The sequence below is a fragment of the Blennius ocellaris genome, assembly GCF_963422515.1.
Source record: "Blennius ocellaris genome assembly, chromosome: 1".
Classification (NCBI taxonomy): Eukaryota; Metazoa; Chordata; class Actinopteri; order Blenniiformes; family Blenniidae; genus Blennius; species Blennius ocellaris.
In genome coordinates this window covers 36294757-36313793 of record NC_137650.1, presented here as the reverse complement: position 1 = coordinate 36313793, position 19037 = coordinate 36294757, and the positions used below count along the sequence as shown (strand labels likewise).

Here is a 19037-nt window from a genome sequence, read left to right as displayed (position 1 = left end):
TTTTGAGCGTGCAATCTCAAATTTGTCTTTGCGCAATTTAAATATTTCCTCAAAATGCTAGTAGTGCGCTTGCGCAATACATTTTTTTGCGCTCAAATTTTCCCATCGCTCGCTCAGAATTTTGGCACAAATAGAACCCCGTACATCACCAGAGACGTTTGCAGCAGCAGCTCCGCCACTCAACTGCACGAAGGAACGTCTGCTACTGGCGGACATCGTTTACCCAGAGACACTGGGATCCGCCCAATCTGAGGCGGTGGAGCTCAGTCGGGATATGTTGAGTCTTTATTCACTGTTCCACTAAAATCCTGAGCATTTTTTCTTTTATCGATTCGTCTTAATTAAAAGCTTTCATTCAGGCGTCAAGAACATTGAGCCGACGCGCTGCCTTGCTGCAGCAGCTGTACAGAGGCGAGACGCTTCATCTTCAATAGTTCCCGAGTGTGACGCGCCACATTAGAATTGACTTATGACACAGAAAGCAACTTGTTTCTAATTAAATAAACAATGTCGTACAACAAATGTACTCGCTGCAGAGTTGACATTTGGTACAGCTTGGGGAAAAAAAAAAAAAAAGGGTCGACAGTCACTTCTGGTGCAGAAATTATTAGCCTCATTTGTGAAATTCACCTTCAGGCCTTTCCAGCTTTGTATTTGCAGCGTTGCTTATTCTGGTTTGTTCAACTAGTCCGTTTGCTTTCACTGTAAGCAAATAAAGTCTGTCAGTGGATTGTCAATATTTATGGAGATTTCTGCCAATAGGATTCCTCCCGTGTTTCTGTGAACTGTTTCCCCAAGCGCAGCCCAAGTCCATTTAAACCGCAGACACTCACAAATGCGACACATGGAGTTGAATGCAGAGCCGGCGCTGCTGCGCAGACCGCAGCCAGCATGTCCACAGGAAAGCACTGATGTCAAAGACGGTCTGTCACAGCTTGTTTAGACATTTCCATACAGATACTGGGTCTCATTCTCCAAAGTAAAGAAAACAAACCCTTTCCTCTTAGTTATTTGTGAAAACTGACAGATAGCAGCTCTATAGACGTCTCTGCTCAAGTGCATTGAAATGTGATACACCCTTTCTGAACGTAATGTTTGAACTTCTTGACTTTGGCTTACGATCACTTTTCACATCCTCCACATCTTGACAGTGTAATTTGTGATATCTTTTTTAATGTGGGACGATAAAACGAAATCCACAAAATGCACATAGTAACAGTTCTGATGTCATTTCAAAAAAACGTTTAGCAAAGTGCTTCTCGTACGTCTTTTCCCCAACTTATCTGTTTTGTCTTGCAGTACATGTTTTCACCACAGGTTGGTGTATTGAGTCACTCAATCAAGAAGCCTTAAATTTAGTTTAAAAAAAAAAAAAAACAGTAGCTGAAGCTTTGTTCTGTTATTAAAATCTTGAATGTACCTCAGATTACATTCAGCAACGTCAGGATCAAAGTCCACCGAGATTTAGCATAAAAACTGATATTGCCAAAGCACCATTCACACAACAATGCCTGCAAGTCAAAATGGAAAACTTTGGTTACGTTTTTTAGTGTCCATTTACAAGGTAGCTGTGTGTAGAATAACTGAAAACGCAACTTTTTGAAAACGCTCCATGGAGACGGGGGTTAAAACGCAACTTTTGAAAAGCTGCTGCTGCACTGCCTCATGCTCTGGTGAACAGTTGTCCTGCTCATGCGAGAGTCGACGGGCGATCACAACGACAGAGTGTCACGACTCCCAGGTCATTTTCTCCTGCTGACTTGGTCGTTTTAGAATCGAGTCGCCTGGAATATCGACCCATTTTCCTTGTTTGTCCATAATAATGTCCCATGAACTCGCCATTTTTAATGTGTCCCATCATCTGCAACCATGTTTTTGTGGTTTCATGATAAAAAACAACCAAGAGTGCCACCTCAGTGCTTGACGTACTCTTTGACCTTTGGTCAAACGAAGAGCAATATCAATGTGTTTTCACTTGATTGTTGTGTGAACAACAATCTGGACCCAGTCTGGTAAACCACCCAGAGGAAACAAAAGTACTAAAACTCACTGAACACCACCACCTCTTGTCCGTCGTAGGATTGATCTGAAGTTCAATCCAACCTGTTCTGCCCTAAAAGTAGAATCTGTTAGATGTGCCTTCAATTGCAACCAATGAGAAACGACTGTGCCGTCTAATTCATCTTCATTCACGTTCACCTTCTTCTCTCAAGTAATCAATTCCACAAAGGCACATTTTATTTGCTTTGTGTTTTTAAGCTAGAAGTCATGTGCCTTTTTTTCTACCTTGCGTGGCTTAACTTAGCGTCCTTGTTCAAATAAACAGAAATCTAAATCAACAGCGGCATCAGATTTTTGATCTGTGCAGCTTATCTGTCCTTCGACGGGAGGGAGAAAAAAAAAACGCAGCTTCTCAATAACTGACGTGTGGGAGGAGGAGGAAGAAAAGTTCTTTCCTATTCTGACACATCTTGTTTTCCCAGAGTTGTTTTTTTTCTGAAGAAACGGGGAAGTAAATCTGAATAACTCCGGATGATTCAACTGTAACTGCACGCCACTAAGACAGTTGTTACTGCAAGTGTTTCCCACACCTCCTCTCTTGGCATTGTGAATTGTTTCCTGCAGGAGATGTCGTCTTTGTGTGGCACCGGCAACGACTGCCAAGACGCAGGTGAAGAGGCCGCTCGGAAACAGGCAAGCGCACCACCACTTACAGACACTTACAATTAAATACCGTATTTTCCGCACTATAAGGCCACCGGATTATAAGGCGCATGGAATAGACCAGTGGTCATAACCTTTATAGCTCAAAGCCATTAGGTTACATTTTCCACTGATTCTAACACCCAGAGAGGTGCACGCACTTTATTTTGAAAGTCCTACCTGCAGCCTATGCCAGGAGGACACTACACACAAAACCTTCTTCACTGCTGGTTGACAACTTACAACTACCGGTAATAAACTAAACTACATAAACACAACACAACACAATTATTACCGACACCACAAACCAAATAGAACCCCCAATAATTGCATTTAAAACACCACAAACAGAAACTCCCATAATGCATTGCAGCTATCGGCTGCACTGAGGAGCTCAGGATGCAAGGCATGATGGGAATTCATGTTTTGTGTTGTTGGAGGTTATTGTGGGTTGTTGTTGGGCTTGGTGTTGTGTTGATTGTGTTTATGTGTTTTTGTTCCCCAGTTTAGGGAGTCATTATTTCATCTAGTTTATTTTGGTTTGTTAGAATGTTGGTGTGCAACCATGAGTGATGAAGGTGTTGTGTGGAGTGTCGTCCGCTCTGAAGATTTAGAGTTGTCAAAATAAAAGCTTCTGGTTGTTCAGCTGTCAAATAGCAGTCTCGAGTAGAGCAATTCTTCCATATATAAGGCGCACCGGGTTATAAGGCGCACTGGCAGCTTTTGAGAAAATTTGAGGTATTTAGGTGCGCTTATAGTGCAGAAAATACGGTACTCGCGCTCTAAATATGCCAAAGCAAGAAGTATCTTTGCACGAGTTAAGTTTATTTTTCAGCAGTGAAACTCGCACTGATGTTTGTTTTTGTTTTTTGGGGGACGAGGCTCCAGTCGAAATATATTTCAAGAGGTGTGTGTGCGGAGTGTATCCGGGGTTGCGCTCTACTTTCTTGTGGCCTTGTCACTTTGACTGACACTCACAGCAAAGGATCTGCCCTCCGTAATCTAATACGTCAACATGATGGACAGCGTTCCACATTTTCTGTCATTGTTAAAAAAATTGGGTCCGTGACGGGAAAATATGCAACCTCCGGTATGTGTATGTACGCAGTTGACATAAACATTTCATGTGCACGAATTATTATTCTGTATGGCTTCAGTTTCTACTGCAGACATCCGTCCATGCATATTTTATATCTTCATCCAAGATCACCGTCAGTCAGGGCGGGGCGATCGCAGGCCAAACGCCGAGAGGAAGACCACCACAAACACTGTCAATCAATCCTGCGTGCCACTTATTGTCACACATTTACAGCAAATGCATGTTTTTGAACTGCGGGATGCCAGGAAGCTCAGAAAAGCTCCAACTTGATCGGGAGATATTCTCACTGCAAGGCAGGAGTGTTAACTCCTCGCCAAACTACGACTTCATTAATAGTTGGTTGTCATTGTAAGAACTTTTAATGTGTTCGTTAGAAACTGCTATTATCTGTGTCTTTGTAAATGTGAGGTAATGTGTATTATTGTACTGTTCTTCAGATTGACTGTCAAAATAAAAGTACCACGTCCCAGGAGAAAAATGGGATTGGGAGTCTTGACCCTCTGGAGGAAAACGTGGCGATGATTGTCCCTCTCCTCAAAAGAACTCTTTACTCCAGCCGCGGTGCACATGCACGGTCGCAGTGTTTCCACCATCGACACAGAGCTAGAGTGTTTTCAAAAAGCCGTGTTTTCAGTGGCTCCCAGCACTGTTGTTGTGTAAACAAACACCAAAAACACAATCAGCGTTTTCAATTTTCACTTGAGAACGCTGACGTCTAACAGGGCGGGATAGTAAATGTGTTGTTGTGGAACAGGTACCAGTTTAACAAGAAGCCAGGAGCTGATTATACAGAGAATAGGACAATTCCCCGATACTGCTTAATGTAGTAGTATCCATGTACCGTTTGTTGTAATGCTTTATGGGTTGCCGGCAACAACAAACTCTTAAAATGTCACCGACCTCTTCGTTTTCTGTATTTTACAGCAACAGTTTGTACTGTCGTGACACGAAACGCAATCAATAACAAGTATACAGCTTGTACATTCAACAGCTGCTCGGCGGTGCAGTTTATCCTCACATATTGATGTAGAAGTGTAATTTTATCTGTTTGTGTGTGACACAGGACAAGGAGCATCCCCGGGTGCTCATCCCCGAGTTATGCCGACTGTTCTACCAGCTGGGGTGGGTGACGGGGACCGGAGGAGGGATCAGCCTCAGACAAGGGTTCGTACGCCTCCACCTCGTTTACAACGTGACAAATGGTCACGTCTTGTTTGCTCCGTCTCAGAGAGCCCAGTTTGCAACTTGAGCAGGTCGGACCGGGGGAAATGGTGCCATAACTACCTTTAAAGTCCCAGTGAGATGTAAAACACTACTTTGCAAAAAACGATAGTCGGGGTTCTACTTGTAAGGTTCCTCCGACTCTGCTCCACCACTGTTGTCGCATAACAAAGTTATTGGAATTTTGAATCTCCAGCCAACGGGAATCCTTCTCCTTCGTGGGCCATTGGGGGCGGAGCCTATGCGTGACATCACGAGTTGTGCAGATCTCGATCTGTTGTGTTTATATCGGCTTGTTTCCCTCTTAAATATCCAAGTTTTTACAGTGTTTTGAAGTTATAGTCGGTGTTTTATGAGCCTTGATGAAAGATTGAGCCTGGAAGAGACCAGAGAGGAGGAAAGGAGCACGGGCGGCGGGAGCAGCTAGCCACTAGCTCGCACTGCTAGCGGCTAGCCGCTAGCTCGGGCGGCTAGTAGACAATCAAGTAACACCTGGACTCATCTTCGGTGATTCCGCAGTCGGAAAAGCGCTTCGACATGATCCAGGAAGCCGGTCGTTCTGCCAAAAGTCAGGAGCCTCAAAGCCTCAAAGGTGAAAAGTGGTGGCTGCTGAGGCGAGGAGACGAGGACGAATGGAGGACGAAGCGTCTTCTGCTTCCTCAAACATGTTCCAGACGGGGTCACCGATGGCAGAACCACCTTCTGTGTCTTCTTCATCAATCACTGGGTTTGAAATGACCACGATGATGAAATATGGTTCAATTCAGCCTCTTCGTGGTCAAAACTCTGATCCTCCATAATGTAAACACAACTTGGGCGTGTGCACAACTCGTGATGTCACTCTGTTATTGTCAGAAGCTCCACCCAGCAGAGGAAATAGCAACGTTTATCGGCTATTTTCTCGCAGATTGCCGCGTTTAAACATTTTACCTTCAGCCAGTTAGCAGGAAAACGTCCCGAGAAGCGACACCAGAGTGTTTTGGAGGTCGACTTTTCATTTCACTAGGACTTTAAATTTAAAGTTTTTCTTTGTGGTGGAGCAGAGTAAAGGTGATGGAAAACAAAACCCAACAATCACTATGTAAAATACGATGAAATGGCCGAAAAGCTTCTTCTATAGCTGTTGTATTTTATGCACATTTTTTTGCAAACTCGTGACTTTGGGGATGATGTGCCGTACTCGGGGGACAAAACCTCTAACCACTGCGCCACCGTGCCGCCCTTCACCACAATGTCGTCTCAAGAATACCAAAAGTCATTTCCACACATCCTTCCAGCTGTTGTGCTTCGTCCCGAAGCTCTCTGGCGCCCCCTCGGGATAAAACCTCCAGAGCAAAACCTTCTACACTTGGAAATCTCCAGGTTGAAAAGCCTGTGAAGCTTCTCACTCCGGCTGAGCTGACACATCTTCAATTAGCTTTTCCATTGTGCAATCTCTGACAGGGACGGAGACGGGGCAACGCCATTGTACCAGTATATATTTTCCAACGGTGGCGTCCTGACAGAAGGGCTGTGGGGCTAATGGGAAGTCACTTGTATTTGTTGTGACAATGCGTGCAAATCCAGGGTGAAGACAGAAGGCCTCAGCCCGGCTGTGATAAAACAGAATTTAAATGGAATGCTTTTGACAGGTTATTACACACATCTTTTGAACTGTGTAGTCTCGGATGGCCACTGCAAACAAAAGCAACGGTCTGCAGGAAAAAAACAAAACAAAGAATATAAAAAGAATCTCGGTTGGGAATCTGCAACGGCAGACATTTATTATAAACCAACACAAGCACTTGATAAAACCTGATGAGGTTCAGCGGCTCGTGTTCACTGGTGTTCACTCAGCTCCAGAAACCAGTTCGTCTGAAGTGATTCAAGGTCGAATTATATTCAAATAGAGAGAGTTCCTCTGAGCTCCACTGTAATGCACGAGTTGTGCACATTCTCACCGATGAAATAGAGTGTTATTTGGCCCTGTTTAATATTTAAACCTTTTTGGAAGTTACATTTTTTTTTCTGCATGAATTCATCAAAAATTGCGATGCGATGCACATGAAAGTCACAAGTCAGTACTTAATACCACAGTGTATGTCTTTAAGAGAATATCCACTCAATATTTAAAGTACCAGTGGAATTAACAACTGGTTAAACCTCCTTTGGCGGCAGTATGGCGAGCCATGTGGTTCTGGTGAGGCCTTCGGTCCGTCCTCAGCTACAGAACTGCTCCAGCTCATCCATATTCTCCGGACGTCTCCCGTGAACGGCTCTCTTCAGGGCATTTCAAAACATCTTTATTGGATTCTGGTCCGGCGCTCTGACTGGCCTTCTCCAAAAAGCTTTTTGAAGCCATTCTGTTGCACATTTACTTTCATGTTTAGGGCCGTTGTCCGGCTGCGTCGCCCAAATTCCACTGAGCTGCAGTGAGCGTGGAGCCACACTGACCTCAGCCTGGAGGGACGTGCCGATAAAATAAGCTATTCATTGTTCTCAGTGATGCAGAGATGTCCCCGACTGTTTCTATATTTATGTTGGTATGAATGTGAAATGATCCTCGATACACCCCATGATGCATGATGTCATAATGTCGACAGTCGGTGGACAAGAGAGCACGAGCAATGTCAGAGTTTAGAGAGTCTTTACTAATATTGAGGCAAAAGTAAGAGACTGTAAATTATGTTTTGACAAAAGCTAGTTCATAGAACACCGGCAACATAATCACCAGAGACATTTAGACCAGCAGAGTTTAGCCCCATGTTACTCACTGGTTTAGCTTACTCCGAGCTGTACTACATGCTACATGCTAAAGAGTTCTGAGGCTCACACACCAGCGACGCTACATGCTAAAGAGTTTCGAGGCTCACACACCAGCGACGCTACATGCTAAAGAGTTTCGAGGCTCACACACCAGCGACGCTACATGCTAAAGAGTTTCGCGGCTCACACACCAGCGACGCTACATGCTAAAGAGTTCCGAGGCTCACACACCAGCGACGCTACATGCTAAAGAGTTCCGAGGCTCACACACCAGCGACGCTACATGCTAAAGAGTTCCGAGGCTCACACACCAGCGACGCTACAGGCTAAAGAGTTTCGAGGCTCACACACCAGCGATGCTACATGCTAAAGAGTTTTGAGGCTCACACACCAGCGACGCTACATGCTAAAGAGTTCCGAGGCTCACACACCAGCGACGCTACATGCTAAAGAGTTCCGAGGCTCACACACCAGCGATGCTACATGCTAAAGAGTTCCGAGGCTCACACACCAGCGATGCTACATGCTAAAGAGTTTCGAGGCTCACACACCAGCGACACTACATGCTAAAGAGTTACGAGGCTCACACACCAGCGACACTACATGCTAAAGAGTTTTGAGGCTCACACACCAGCGATGCTACATGCTAAAGAGTTTCGAGGCTCACACACCAGCGATGCTACATGCTAAAGAGTTTCGAGGCTCACACACCAGCGACGCTACATGCTAAAGAGTTTCGAGGCTCACACACCAGCGATGCTACATGCTATCCACGACTAAAGTCTGAAGGCGCAGTGGTAATATTGCAGCTTCCAGCTGTTAGCGGTGAGCAAAGCGCTGACGCCGTGTGAAGGCGGTTCCCAGTAACACACAACCTCCACGAATCGTTTGCGTATGGAGTACAAATTAAGACTCTATGGTATTTCATTATTACTCATCAGTACTCCGTATCGGCAAGTATCTAAAAGATAGTACTCATACTTAAAAAAAAAAAAAGTGGTATCGGTGCATTCCTACTTCATTAAAACCAAGCACACTGTCTCAAGTTTAAGTTTCTGACTATTTACAAAAAAGGCCAGTGCAACAGCACTGCTTATTTACACAATTGGCAAGTTTACATATCAAGTATTTTCTTTTCAGTCAGTCTGAATTCGATGTAATTTTTTTTTTATTTCCTTCTTTCTGCTGCTTTAGTTTGACTCACAAATGACTCACAGCTTGGGGGCAGCCTTGCCAGAACTTGCTCCTAAAATCAATAGGCTACTCTTTATTTGGACTCGTACATTGCAACATAAAGAAGAATACAATAGCTCCATCCTCTCCATTGTGCCTCGAACTTTTTAAACAGCAGTAGTCTCATTCCACAGAGTTTGAGGGGGATAAGCTGAGGTTGTCTTTGTATCACTGGAGCTCTGCATTTATTTACATTTCATTTCGGTCCTTTTTGCTCCGCTTGGTCTGGCGACCAAGGCCGTGGAAATATAAAATTCCTCTTAAAGACGCCGCTCTGTCAGGGAAAGGCAATGTGTTGACACATAAGGCAGCCATTGAAGTGCCATTTGCATGTTTTGCAGTTGAAAGAGAACTGGCGAATAAATTGAACTGCGGAGTAACAACAAAGTGTTTCAGATAAATGGGCGACTTCAGCACCAGCTAAAAATGTCTGTGGCAAACTGATGCCAAGGTATAAAGAGTCACTTACAATAACTACTTTGGGGACCGGGGCCTTTATGGATGGCTGGAAAAGCTTTAGTATTTCTTTCACATTTCACTGCTGCCACAGGTTCAACTCAGTACAAACCATTACATTTTCCTGGAGGGACAAAGTCGCAGACTGCCTTATGTGAGAACATGACCTCTTTAATCATCTTCCTCCATAAACCTAACACATTTTTATTTGTTTGCAACAAACAGAGAGCAGATTTACATTGCACCATCTGGTGTCCAGAAAGAGAGAATCCAGGTGAGTATCTTCTGCTCTTCACTTGAAGGGGTCATGTTATGCAGTGTTTCAACAATTTCACATGATGAAACCTTGTATTTCAAATTGTTTTTGCTCCAAATCCATCTTTTCCTTGATTCTCCTCCATTAGAATATTGGATCCTAGCAGCTGCATTCAGAATCTGCTGTGTCTGTGTGAGCTGGACTGGCTCCGCCCACACACACACACACACACACCCATCTATGGGAAGAGGAGGAAGTACTTCCTCTCGTGGTGCCATGTGCCAGAGCAGAGCTGCCTGATTGTGGGAGGAGTCAAAGGGGGAGGAGCCTACCTTGATTGTGATTGGCTAAACCCCCGATGACACTATATAGGGTTTGATTTCTGATTGGCTGCTTGGAGCAACACACTTTTTAAAAGCTAAAACAAGCCGGGGAGAGAGAAGACACACTTTCTTTACTTCTGGGGCGTCGTTCCAGGTAGGGGGACGATTAGTACTGCCGGAGAACCTTTAGAGTGGATTCTGCATAACATGACCCCTTGAAAATCAGGCGTTACTTTGACAATGATTTATAGTTGAAATGTTTGTGCTTTCAAGCCCGAAGATATGTTTGTGTGTGACGTGGAGGAGAGGGACATCAGCTGCCCGCCTGCATGGAAGAAGTTAAAGAAGAGCCAGTGCACGCCACTTTTTATGAACGCTTACACCATGAGAGGTTAGTCACTCTGGCTCGGCATGCATCCCACAGACACTGCGGTTTATAGACAATAGCAAATACGTCTTGATGTTTCAAAACCTGAATCCATACTGCACCACAGTACAAGGAAAGAATGAAACATATGCCACGATTATAGATATAATAGAATTAGATATATAGAATTGGGGATTTTCTTAGTGATGGCTCTATAGCCCCAACTAGTGGCAGGAGCTGGATGGCAGTTAAACGCCAAGTAAAAGATGACATTACTCATATTCCAGTTGCAGTCTGGTGTAAAATGGTACTCCTAAAAGTGTTGAGATAGCTGAAGCTGACGACGTCGCCCTGCCAGTGGCGCTGCAGCGACGTCAGCTGTTCGGAGCGTCTGGAGGATAGAAAGCAACAAAAGTAGAGCCGACTACAAATGATGCACACAGACATTTGTGCCAATTTGTGGTTGAATTGTTGGATTTTTTTCTTTGTGAGTTGCTGTTCACCTCTGGCTCCGTATCACCACCGCAGTTTGTTTCCTGGTTATTTACATGTGGTGTCTCGTCTTGGCAGCATTGAGGTCAGAGAGGCTGACTTGGAGGTTTGCCGGTTGGAATATCACTGTAGATTACCACTGCGGGTCCCTGAGCAAGTCCCGTGACCCCCCCAAAAGCTCCCCCTGGGGCTGCAGAGCAGCAGCGACTGCTCCTCGTGTGCCGGATGTATCTATGTAGTGGAGTTGAGGTCGACTACAAAGAGGATGTGGTCGAGGCAGACGAGTCATTTCCCCAAGGCAATCAGTAAAACGCTTGTTGATTACAGATGTGCGCTATATTATACTGGGCCAGACGTCAGAGGCACAATCATGCCATGTTACAAGAGAAACAGTGAATAGTGTTATAAAAACAAAGAGGTTACAATTGATAAGTGCATCTAAAAGTATTGGCAAATACGGCACTCATGCTTGGTGGTTTAAAAAAAAAAAGTGGTTTCACTGCTCACGAAGCACTCTGTCTTTCTGAAATGAAGAAGAATGTGCATGTTCCTGAATGCTGGTGTGACATGAAAAATAGCTGTGAAATCCAAACACCACTCCCAAGTTGTTGTCTGTTTTCTTTCCCAATTTTCAAAAACAAGAAGGGTTTTGTGTGGATGAGTTATTTGAGGTGGTTGTCATCAATTAATGACACATTTCAAGTAATTCTTCTGCTGAATGAACCTCTTCCATGTAGTATTTGTGGCATATCAGTTCCTCAATGTAGTGCACTGGAACACGCCGACTGCGCTTGTCACAAAAGCAAGAAATGGTTTATTAATCACTTTCCCCTCATGCAAAAATAAACAAACACACACAAAAAAAAAACCCTCAGCGTCAAATGTTATCTCTCTGGGTTGTCCAGATGCTCCAAAAAACAAATTATCCACTAACTTCTCCATGATCCACAGTAAAAATCAACCCCCGCTGCTGCTCACTGCCCTTAAGTGCTCGTTAAGTTTTCAGAAATGTTTTCCGTGGGCCTGAAGGAGACGGCAAGAAGGTCCTCATGCTTGAGGAATGCAGGGGGAAGCATGATATCATCACGTGAGGTGGAGACCGTCGGTTCGTCCTAAATCTGCCGGGAGGACAAGGGGGGGCAGCCCGGCAGGCGTTCAGACAACCTTTATCCAGAAAAACAACAATTCCACTTGTGCAAGCGTAGGAGAGGGAACCTGCAGAACCAGGGAAAGAGAGTAAAGGAGAGAGGACAGGCAGATTGTGGGTAGAGATAGAAACCCTGGTTCAGGTAGTGAGTCTCTATTCACTTCAAGGTGAATCCACTGGCAGCCAACGATGAAACCAAGCTCAATTTAATGAGCAGCAGCATTGTGAAGGAAAACTAAAGAGATATTTATAAACCCAACTCCAGTGACTTATTTTTTTCGGGTTAAAAAAAAAAATCTAGGTGTATAAAGAAACTACAAGTATTAAATTCAAACTTGTGTTCAATAGAAGTATTGTCACTGAAGTTAAAAATTCTATAGAAATCGTATCTTCCAAATGACACTTAAATCCATCACTCGTTCCCTCTGTTCAGGTTAAAGTTTGTATCCTTCATTTCTGCCTGCATTCCAGAAACTAACCCAATTTTGTTTGTGCTTAAGAATTTCACATCGTCCTGAACCTTGATGTGTGATTATCATCTTTGTGTGGGGGAGGAAACGCATTTATTCACCGTGTTATCATTTGAAAAAAAGACACTACCAGAAGGCAACACAAAAAAAAAAAAAAAAAAATCTTTTTCTGCTAAAATACAGGGGCGCAGGCAGTCATACACACCCACTCCAAGGCTGCTGTCATGGCAACACTGCTGTATCCTGGCAAAGAGTTCAGGATAACGCACCAGGAGATGATCAAGGGGATCCGTAAGGGCACCTCAGGCTCAAACTACCGGTACGTAATCAAGCCCCGAAGATCAGAACCTTCCAAAGAGCTTCCATCCCAGTTCCCTTGTTCTCATAGTCGAGGGGAGCGTCGTGAACAATCTTCACTCTGCAATAGAGCACGAGTTGAGAACAATGGCTGTCTGGAGCTGCACGAGCAGTCGCTGTTTGTGCCGTACGGTTCCCCCTAGAAGTGCCGTACGGTTCCCCCTAGAAGTACCGTACGGTTCCCCCTAGAAGTGCCGTACGGTTCCCCCGAGAAGTGCCGTACGGTTCCCCCTGGAAGTGCCGTACAGTTCCCCCGAGAAGTGGCGTACGGTTCCCCCGAGAAGTGGCGTACGGTTCCCCCTAGAAGTACCGTACAGTTCCCCCTAGAAGTGCCGTACAGTTTCCCCTAGAAGTGCCGTACAGCTTCCCCTAGAAGTACCATACGGTTCCCCCTAGAAGTGGCATACGGTTATCCCTAGAAGTAGCGTACGGTTCCCCCTAGAAGTGGCGTACGGTTCCCCCTAGAAGTGGCGTACGGTTCCCCCTAGAAGTGCCGTACAGTTTCCCCTAGAAGTGCCGTACGGTTCCCCCTAGAAATGCCGTACGGTTCCCCTTAGAAGTGCCGTATGGTTCCCCCTAGAAGTGGCATACGGTTATCCCTAGAAGTAGCGTACGGTTCCCCCCTAGAAGTGGCGTACGGTTCCCTCTAGAAGTGGCGTACGGTTCCCTCTAGAAGTGCCGTACGGTTCCCTCTAGAAGTGCCGTACGGTTCCCTCTAGAAGTGGCGTACGGTTCCCTCTAGAAGTGCCGTACGGTTCCCCCTAGAAGTGCCGTACGCTTCCCCCTAGAAGTGGCGTACGGTTCCCCCTAGAAGTGGCATACGGTTCCCCCTAGAAGTGGCGTACGGTTCCCCTTAGAAGTGCCGTACGGTTCCCCCTAGAAGTGGCGCACGGTTCCCCCTAGAAGTACCGTACGGTTCCCCCTAGAAGTGCCATACGGTTCCCCCGAGAAGTGCCGTACGGTTCCCCTTAGCAGTGCCGTACGGTTCCCCCTAGAAGTGCCGTACGGTTCCCCCTAGAAGTGCCGTACGGTTCCCCCTAGAAGTGGCGTACGGTTCCCCCTAGAAGTGGCGTACGGTTCCCCCTGGAAGTGGCGTACGGTTCCCCTTAGAAGTGCCGTACGGTTCCCCCTAGAAGTGGCGTATGGTTCCCCCTAGAAGTGGCGTACGGTTCCCCCTAGAAGTGCCGTACGGTTTCCCCTAGAAGTGGCGTACGGTTTCCCCTAGAAGTGGCGTACAGTTCCCCCCTAGAAATGCCGTACGGTTCCCCCACGAAGTGCCGTACGGTTTCCCCTAGAAGTGGCGTACAGTTCCCCCCTAGAAGTGGCGTACGGTTCCCTCTAGAAGTGGCGTACGGTTCCCTCTAGAAGTGCCGTACGGTTCCCCCTAGAAGTGCCGTACGCTTCCCCCTAGAAGTGGCGTACGGTTCCCCCTAGAAGTGCCGTACGGTTCCCCCTAGAAGTGGCGTACGGTTCCCCCTATAAGTGCCGTACGGTTCCCCCTAGAAGTACCATACGGTTCCCCCTATAAGTGCCGTACGGTTCCCCCTAGAAGTGCCGTACGGTTCCCCCTAGAAGTACCATACGGTTCCCCCTATAAGTGCCGTACGGTTCCCCCTAGAAGTGGCGTACGGTTCCCCCTAGAAGTGGCGCACGGTTCCCCCTATAAGTGCCGTACGGTTTCCCCTAGAAGTACCGTACGGTTCCCCCTATAAGTGCCGTACGGTTCCCCCTAGAAGTACCATACGGTTCCCCCTATAAGTGCCGTACGGTTCCCCCTAGAAGTGCCGTACGGTTCCCCCTAGAAGTGCCGTACGGTTCCCCCTAGAAGTACCATACGGTTCCCCCTATAAGTGCCGTACGGTTCCCCCTAGAAGTGGCGTACGGTTCCCCCTAGAAGTGGCGTACGGTTCCCCTTAGAAGTGGCGTACGGTTCCCCCTAGAAGTGGCGTACGGTTCCCTCTAGAAGTGGCGTACGGTTCCCCCTAGAAGTGGCGCACGGTTCCCCCTAGAAGTACCGTACGGTTCCCCCTAGAAGTGGCGTACAGTTCCCCCCTAGAAGTGGCGTACAGTTCCCCCCTAGAAGTGGCGTACGGTTCCCCCTAGAAGTGGCGTACGGTTCCCCTTAGAAGTGGCGTACGGTTCCCCCTAGAAGTGGCGTACGGTTTCCCCTAGAAGTGGCGTACGGTTCCCCCTAGAAGTGGCGTACGGTTCCCCCTAGAAGTGCCGTACGGTTCCCCCTAGAAGTGGCGCACGGTTCCCCCTAGAAGTACCGTACGGTTCCCCCTAGAAGTGGCGTACGGTTCCCTCTAGAAGTGGCGTACGGTTCCCTCTAGAAGTGCCGTACGGTTCCCTCTAGAAGTGCCGTACGGTTCCCCCTAGAAGTGCCGTACGGTTCCCCCTAGAAGTGGCGTACGGTTCCCCCTAGAAGTGCCGTACGGTTTCCCCTAGAAGTGGCGTACGGTTTCCCCTAGAAGTGGCGTACGTTCCCCCCTAGAAATGCCGTACGGTTCCCCCACGAAGTGCCGTACGGTTTCCCCTAGAAGTGGCGTACGGTTCCCCCCTAGAAGTGGCGTACGGTTCCCTCTAGAAGTGGCGTACGGTTCCCTCTAGAAGTGCCGTACGGTTCCCCCTAGAAGTGCCGTACGCTTCCCCCTAGAAGTGGCGTACGGTTCCCCAGGACGATGTGCCGCGCCTCCAGCAAGCAGTGCTACAGTGAAAGGAAACGCCACGGCGGCTGCAGGGGTAAAACCAGGCGTTTGCGAACAAGATGAAGACATGCTGGTCATGGAAAATAGTTTCCTTCATCTTTTATGTTAATCTTAACTGGAGTTCAGGAAGCGCCAACAACATGAGAATGCTTCGCGGCAAAGGTTCACAGAAACGTGGGGGAGGAAGCGACGGAGAGGTTGTGCCAAAAGAGTGAGAGGAGTATCATAGAACAAGACTGAGCTCATCAGTGCGTGAAGATAAAAAGTGTGAGGTACGAACCAGTGATGTTCTGCCGAGGCGTTAAACACCAGGTTGCGTTGTCACTTGCAAACGTTGTCGTGTAAACAAGGCAAGTCGACTGATTTCATCTGGTTCACCTTCACCCACAGTGAGTCTTTTGTAGAATCTCCGAGTATCTCCTGATCCAGGTTCGTTAGAAAGTCGTCTGAAGGAGTAAAGGCAAATACCGTATTTTCCGCACTATAAGGCGCACCGCATTATAAGGCGCATGGAATAGACCAGTGGTCAGCAACCTTTATAGCTCAAAGCCATTAGGTCACATTTTCCACTGATTCTAACACCCAGAGAGGTGCACGCATTTTATTTTGATAGTCCTACCTGCAGCCTATGCCAGGAGGACACTACACACAAAACCTTCTTCACTGCTGGTTGACAACTTACAACTACCGGTAATAAACTAAACTACATGAACTAAGCAACAAAAACACAACACAACACAATTATTACCGACACCACAAACCAAATAGAACCCCCAATAATTGCATTTAAAACACCACAAACAGAAACTCCCATAATGCATTGTAGCTATCGGCTGCACTGAGGGCGGCTGCTTACCGTCCAGAGGTGGTCGCTGCAAGGCATGATGGGAATTCATGTTTTGTGTTGTTGGAGGTTATTGTGGGTTGTTGTTGGGCTTGGTGTTGTGTTGATTGTGTTTATGTGTTTTTGTTCCCCAGTTTAGGGAGTCATTATTTCATCTAGTTTATTTTGGTTTGTTAGAATGTTGGTGTGCAACCATGAGTGATGAAGGTGTTGTGTGGAGTGTCGTCCGCTCTGAAGAGCAGGTTGCGAAGTTAGATTAGATTGTCAAAATAAAAGCTTCTGGTTGTTCAGCTGTCAAATAGCAGTCTAGAGTAGAGCAATTCTTCCATATATAAGGCGCACCGGGTGATAAGGCGCACTGGCAGCTTTTGAGAAAATTTGAGGTATTTAGGTGCCTTATAGTGCGGAAAATACGGTATATAGAACACAAATAACTGTAAGTAGTAATACGCTTGTTGAAAACACGAGGCTCCCTACTGTCTATGTGCCGGGATTGTTTCACTTCTAACTCGGACATTTGCGACGGCGAGGTTTGCTTCCTGTTTGAGGGGTTCGTCTGTGTTTGACGGGACGTTTGTTCGTTACGGCGCCCCGCCTGCCCTCACAGCTACGACGACACCCTCGTGGTGCCGATTGTTGAAAACACGGCGGAGGAACGGGACTTGAAGGAGCGGATGGCCCGGGCGATGGACGAATACCCAGAATCCTGCGCGGTGCTGGTCCGCAGGCACGGCGTCTACGTTTGGGGCGAGTCGTGGGAAAAGGCCAAGACCATGTGAGCATCAGACTGCGAGGCCGAAGTAGCATCCGCGTCGTCCCGTTAATTTAAATGCTGCTTTTTCTTTTTTTTTTTTTGTCTTCCCTTTGCAGGTGCGAATGCTACGACTACCTGTTCGACATGGCCGTCCAGATGAAGCAGAGCGGGTTGGACCCCTCGGCCCCCCCGGCAGAAGAAAAGGGAATAGTCTGACGTTCATTGGGGCTTTTTAAAGAGACGTTTGTTGCTGAGAGCTTGGCGGAGTTCAATCAGGAGAGCAGATTGTAATCATTTGCCTTTCATGCCGGCCTGCTTCAAATTTGATGAAATGTGATGGGGGGAAGGGCAGATTGAGGGTGGAGGCTGAGTGAATGCCCGCGACCCAGAGAACCTGGGGGGGACGCTGCCAAGCTCTGTGGGACAACTTCAGAGTGAGCGGCCCTCCAATCAGGGCTCAGATGATTTACTATTCAATCCGACTGCTCTGGAACCAAAGTTCCCAGGACGTGTCAGGCTCCAGTGACGTGTGTCTCAATTCGATTTGTCAAAAGTTGCTTCAATCGACAAAAAGAAATGGTGGAAATTCACTTGTAAGCCTCCGAGTTTATTGTTTAAGAAATGTTTTCTCACCGGAAGCTAATACTGATCATTATAAACATTGAGAGAACGATCTGTGTCAAGCTGGGAAGCGTCTCTTTTACATTTTTTAACTTATAGGAAGAGAAAATCGCCGAACTTGTCAATGTACGGAAAGTGTGCAGGCAGGGAAACACGGTATAAAGAACATATAGTGCGAGTAGAACATCATGTGAAGGGAAACTGCCTTCAAATACAACTTTCATTAAAAGAAATGTACTTGAGTTCTGTGACTCATGAACTGAAATTACATTTTTAGCTCATAACGCATTGAAATCAAAACTACAGTATCCGAAAATATGTGATGGAATCATTTTGTTTTTATGAAACCTATTGAAGATTTTAAAAAGTTTGGCTGTAGAAATAACTGTCATGATGTTAATGTAGCGTCAACACCAGTATATAAAGGAAAAGGTGTTAAGGAGACGTATACAAAGATTTTGCTAAAAGTATAAAAACAAGTTGGTGTTAAAGGTTTTGGGGAAAAGAAGAAGTAACTGAAAGAATTTGTAATTATATCAATTCCAAGCTTTTCTTCCCAAGAATCCCCTGGTATAATAGACACAACAAACACAAACAACAGCACCCTCTAGTGGCCACTCAGTTTTGTTGGACGCGTTCTCACTTGGAACGCCAAACGCCGGACACGCCCACTTTCACCAACAGAAAACCAGTCCGCCGCTTTAGATCCACCTAGTGTGTCTTATTATAGTTTTGTTTTTATTTGATGTGTGCAATTCTAATTTTGATCATCTCAGTGCAATCAAAGCCTCGATCCCCCCTTTGAACTCCCACGCTCACCCCCAGGGGGCCTCGGGCCTCTCGTAGGGAACCACGAGTTTAATTTAACAGAAAATTTCCATATCCACATAAACAATGGCCATTTACTCGGATGCGTTTCGCTGAAAACAAAACCAGTGCTGCATAAAAGGCGCTTCGCCGCGTCCATCGGCTGCCTTTTAATTCCCAGCACGCCGCTGCAGCAGCGGTGTAAACTTTTGCACAATGCATGTGGATCTTTGCACAGCGTGCGTTCGCCTCGTTTCTGATGAAAGCCAAGCGAGTTGTTGTTCTCTAACAAGCTCCCTCTGCTGCCACTATCCCATCGCTTCCACCACTGTACTCGCTCACAACGCAGCGCCGGCAAAATGTGCTGCAGGCTCATTTCACTTTTTTTTCACTCCGTTCGCACTGACAAGATTTATTATTTTTTTCCTCCACTA

The 19037-nt window shown here is 46.5% G+C and overlaps 1 protein-coding gene across 1 annotated transcript in view; it reads left to right on the top strand.

Moving 5' to 3' along the window:
• The window catches only part of apip (APAF1 interacting protein), a 21278-nt gene extending 2607 nt beyond the window's left edge, over positions 1-18671 (top strand). Inside the window, exons 2-8 of the mRNA XM_080516042.1 lie at positions 2626-2694; positions 4866-4966; positions 9683-9731; positions 10310-10427; positions 12696-12831; positions 17029-17196; positions 17292-18671. Of these exons, the coding sequence (XP_080372168.1) occupies positions 2629-2694; positions 4866-4966; positions 9683-9731; positions 10310-10427; positions 12696-12831; positions 17029-17196; positions 17292-17391 (738 nt within the window). The 5' untranslated portion in view covers positions 2626-2628 and the 3' untranslated portion in view covers positions 17392-18671. The remainder of the gene's footprint in view (positions 1-2625; positions 2695-4865; positions 4967-9682; positions 9732-10309; positions 10428-12695; positions 12832-17028; positions 17197-17291) is intronic.
• Positions 18672-19037: the final 366 nt, after the last annotated feature.